The 3,504-nt window shown below is 32.5% G+C and overlaps 1 protein-coding gene across 1 annotated transcript; it reads right to left on the bottom strand.

Moving 5' to 3' along the window:
- Positions 1-345: 345 nt before the first annotated feature.
- Positions 346-2,894, bottom strand: LOC111881881 (heptahelical transmembrane protein 1). The gene is made up of 4 exons (XM_023878264.2): positions 2,429-2,894; positions 1,506-1,598; positions 1,288-1,336; positions 346-1,211 (listed from the first exon to the last, which is right to left on the bottom strand). Exons 1-4 carry the CDS (start codon positions 2,722-2,724, stop codon positions 540-542), a joined length of 1,110 nt encoding a protein of 369 aa, XP_023734032.1. The 5' UTR covers positions 2,725-2,894; the 3' UTR covers positions 346-539.
- Positions 2,895-3,504: the final 610 nt, after the last annotated feature.

Below are 3,504 nucleotides of genomic sequence, written 5' to 3'. Positions count from 1 at the left end.
ATCAAAATCAAACTAGTTTTATAGAAACGTACACTTCGCACCTTCTAACTTGTTATATAAACAAAATCTGAACTCCACTGATAATCTATAAATTACATTATACTAAAATCATCAACAGCTAGGCCATTCGTGTGATTCACTCGTCACTATTTTTATTTTATTTTTTGGGTGATTTTTAATGAGCCACTCACTAATAGAAATAGCTTTAGTAATGTCATATGGTATTTTAAAGTTTATAAAAAGATGAACGAAATCCACCCTTAAAAATAAAACAAAGCTTAGCCCTACAATAGTAAAAAAAATATTCAATATTTCAATGTCTTTTTCATATACAAAATAAACAGATAAAATGAAAAAATCTCTCTATTCAATTGGCTACAACTTTTACATGACATCCCTTTAAATTTTAATGGTACACAACATAGAACAAATTTATGGTAAAACATATGAAACAATACAAAACATATTAACCAATGTTTTAAGACAACAATATATGTCATAAAACATCAATTAAACGACTATTGACCAAAGTTGACCTACTAACACCCAACTTGACCTCGGAATTCCAGAAACACAAGAGCAGCACCATAATGAGACAACGCACCCAAAATCACAAAACAATGAAAGATTTGGTGGCTATGACCCGCTAAATCAAACCAACCCGGTTTCCATCTTTCCGGGATCCGACAAACATAAAACATAGTTCCAATCAAATAGGAAGCCGCCATTGCTGACTCATACACCAAAGTTGACTTCGTATATGGTTCATTCCAATTCAACATTGTACCATGAATGGCAGGTAATAACCCGAAAAGGCCCATCGCCATGAAGAGAAAAGCACGAAAAGATCGAAACTTTCCAGTTGAGAGTGCGGGGGATAACAGGGTTATAATCGTAAATCCACCCATGATGGTGACCCCACCTAGGTAGATAAATTGCCAGTGTGGAGAACATTGAAAGATGTAGTAGATCGGTGGGAAGAAAGAGGTGATGATCATGACTGCGATTCCGATGTAGTCTAGCTGGAGGAGTTGGAGGCTCAGGCGGTGGGAGTGGCAGCCGAAGAGGTGGCAGGTGGAGGAGGAGAGGAGGCAGAATAGGGTTCCGCCCAAGAATACAAAGAATGGCCACCGTGTTGCCGCCAGTAGTGGTGGTGATATGTCCATTTCTAGCGGTGATCCGTGCTTCAAGTCTATGAGTTTTGGTGTATCCTGTAATCACTTCATTCATTTAGTATCTCGATAAAAATGTTGACTTTTGTAGTCAAATGGTTATATAACTACTTACCATTATTGAATTATTTGAAGCGTTTGAACCTGGATTTAATGGAAAAGACCTGCAAAATTGAATAAAATTAAGCTCGATTCATGATTAATGCCAAAATGTAAAATTACAAATCGTCGAAAAAAATCAAGCTTTATTGAATAAAAAGGAGAAACATGTGGTGAAGTCTAATAGAAATCAAAAGAGGAATCTTGAGTGGAAAAGAAAGAATCTTTACATACCATGTTAATATATTGAGCAAATCTGAGACTTGAGGAACAGGCATCAAGTTTGCAATTGTTAATCCCACAAATAAAATGAATCCAATTAAGTGTCTGAATAAGAAAACAAGCAAATTGTTAATACTAGTTGTAACATCTTTGATGCATAACGTTAGTTTCTTTAAAGATTTTTGCCCATATTAGTTTATTTAACAGTTATAAAGCTCGATTCCGTTTCTACCCTTATAAGTTATGTAACCTCTAGATTTGTTTCATGGACAGAAAGATGGATCAGGGGTATTTAAGGATAAAAATGTTTATCTAAATCGCTAGCATTATGAAAAAGATAAAAACCCATAAATAGATAGAACAGAAAGGTAAATCACTAGCATGGTTGTAACTTGTAAACGATTTTATTATGAACCCTAATTGAAATTAATGAAAAAAGGTTATGGTCTTTTTGAACAATGTAAGTCATAAAGCATATGATACAATGATTGCTACAGAAGAAATCAAGAAACACATTTTAAACTTGCTTGATTAAGACAGAGAGGCAATTGAGTGATTGACAGCTTACGCGTAAAAAGTCAACAAATGTTTAAAGCTCCAACTCAAGAAAAATTCAGAGGGTGATGATGGTAAAAATGTACAGATTTTTATGAACATTGTACTACACTTGTTACAGAATCAAACCCATTGAAGCTCTCCGGGGTTTTAATCATGTCCCAGCAAAATTTCGATCCTATTCATGTTCTCAAAACTCAACAGAGATGCAATTCCTTAAAAAACCCACAATTTATACATATAAAGTAGTAACGATTTAGGCTCACAACATAAGAGAATCATTGAAAAACCCCAAATTTTGAAGATTAATGATAGACGCACCGAGAGAGATAGATACAGAGAGAGAGAGAGAGAGAGAGAGAGAGAGAGATGATACTTACGTCCATACGTTTAGGGTTTCATTGTGCCATTGAAATAAGCTGAAAAGAGCTTGTTTCAGGGGCCAATCAGCTCTGTAATAATCCAAAATAAACTCGTTATCCTTCATGTACTCTGGCGCTTCTTCAAATCTCAATAATGGATACGGATTTTGCGTCTCGGTTTTGGTCTTCTGATTCTTCTTCGTCTTCTGATTCTTCTTATTTGAGAATTGGGGTTTTTCATGTGAAATTTGATCATCTATGGCCGCGATCTCTCTAGATTTCCGCATCCGAATAGACCCATCATTTTCAACCATGTTTTCAGTTTGTAGAAGAAACCCAAATGTAGAGTAATCCCAATTTCAGAAATGGAATCGATCGATAACCGATTGAATTGTGTTTGTCTGCTGAGAGGAGAAGATGGTGGTATTTAAGGCAATTGTGAGCAACTGCTGGCAACAAGAACATTGAAGGTTACCTAAACACACAAATAACCAAATTGAATTCAAACTGAAAAAAGAAAAAGTAGAAATTATATTAATATTTTATTAACAAAAGGTAACCAAAAAGAAATAATTATTTATTTTAGAACTTTAATTTTATTAAATATCAATCATTCACGTATTTTTTTTATTATAAATCGATTCTATAAAAAAATAATAAATAATAAATAAATAATGAGGGGATAGTCATATTATGATTTTTTTAAGTATTTAAATATAGATATATATAATTAAGAGAATTATTTCTGTAAATTTCTGTAATATTATTTTTTTTCTATGAAAAGGAAAATGATGTATAATTTAGGCCATCAATAAATTTTTCAACGTTGGCACCTCCTATGAACGTTTATAGTCAACGTCAAATATGCAAGCTATATATTTTCAAATATTTTAGATTTATTATATAATATCACTAGTTTGTAACTTCGGTAATTTTGTATTAAACTCGCTAAGTCTTAAATACTGTGTTTAATTATTGTAATTTTTTAACTTATATAATAAGACCGATTTTGAGTGTTAAAATGTTGAAATAATTTTATTAAATAGAAACTAAGTTTTGACAATTTTTCAATTTAAATTACTTAAATTTTAAGA

The sequence above is a fragment of the Lactuca sativa genome, chromosome 5 (genome assembly GCF_002870075.4).
Source record: "Lactuca sativa cultivar Salinas chromosome 5, Lsat_Salinas_v11, whole genome shotgun sequence".
NCBI lineage: Eukaryota > Viridiplantae > Streptophyta > Magnoliopsida > Asterales > Asteraceae > Lactuca > Lactuca sativa.
This window is presented reverse-complemented; position numbering and strand designations above follow the sequence as displayed.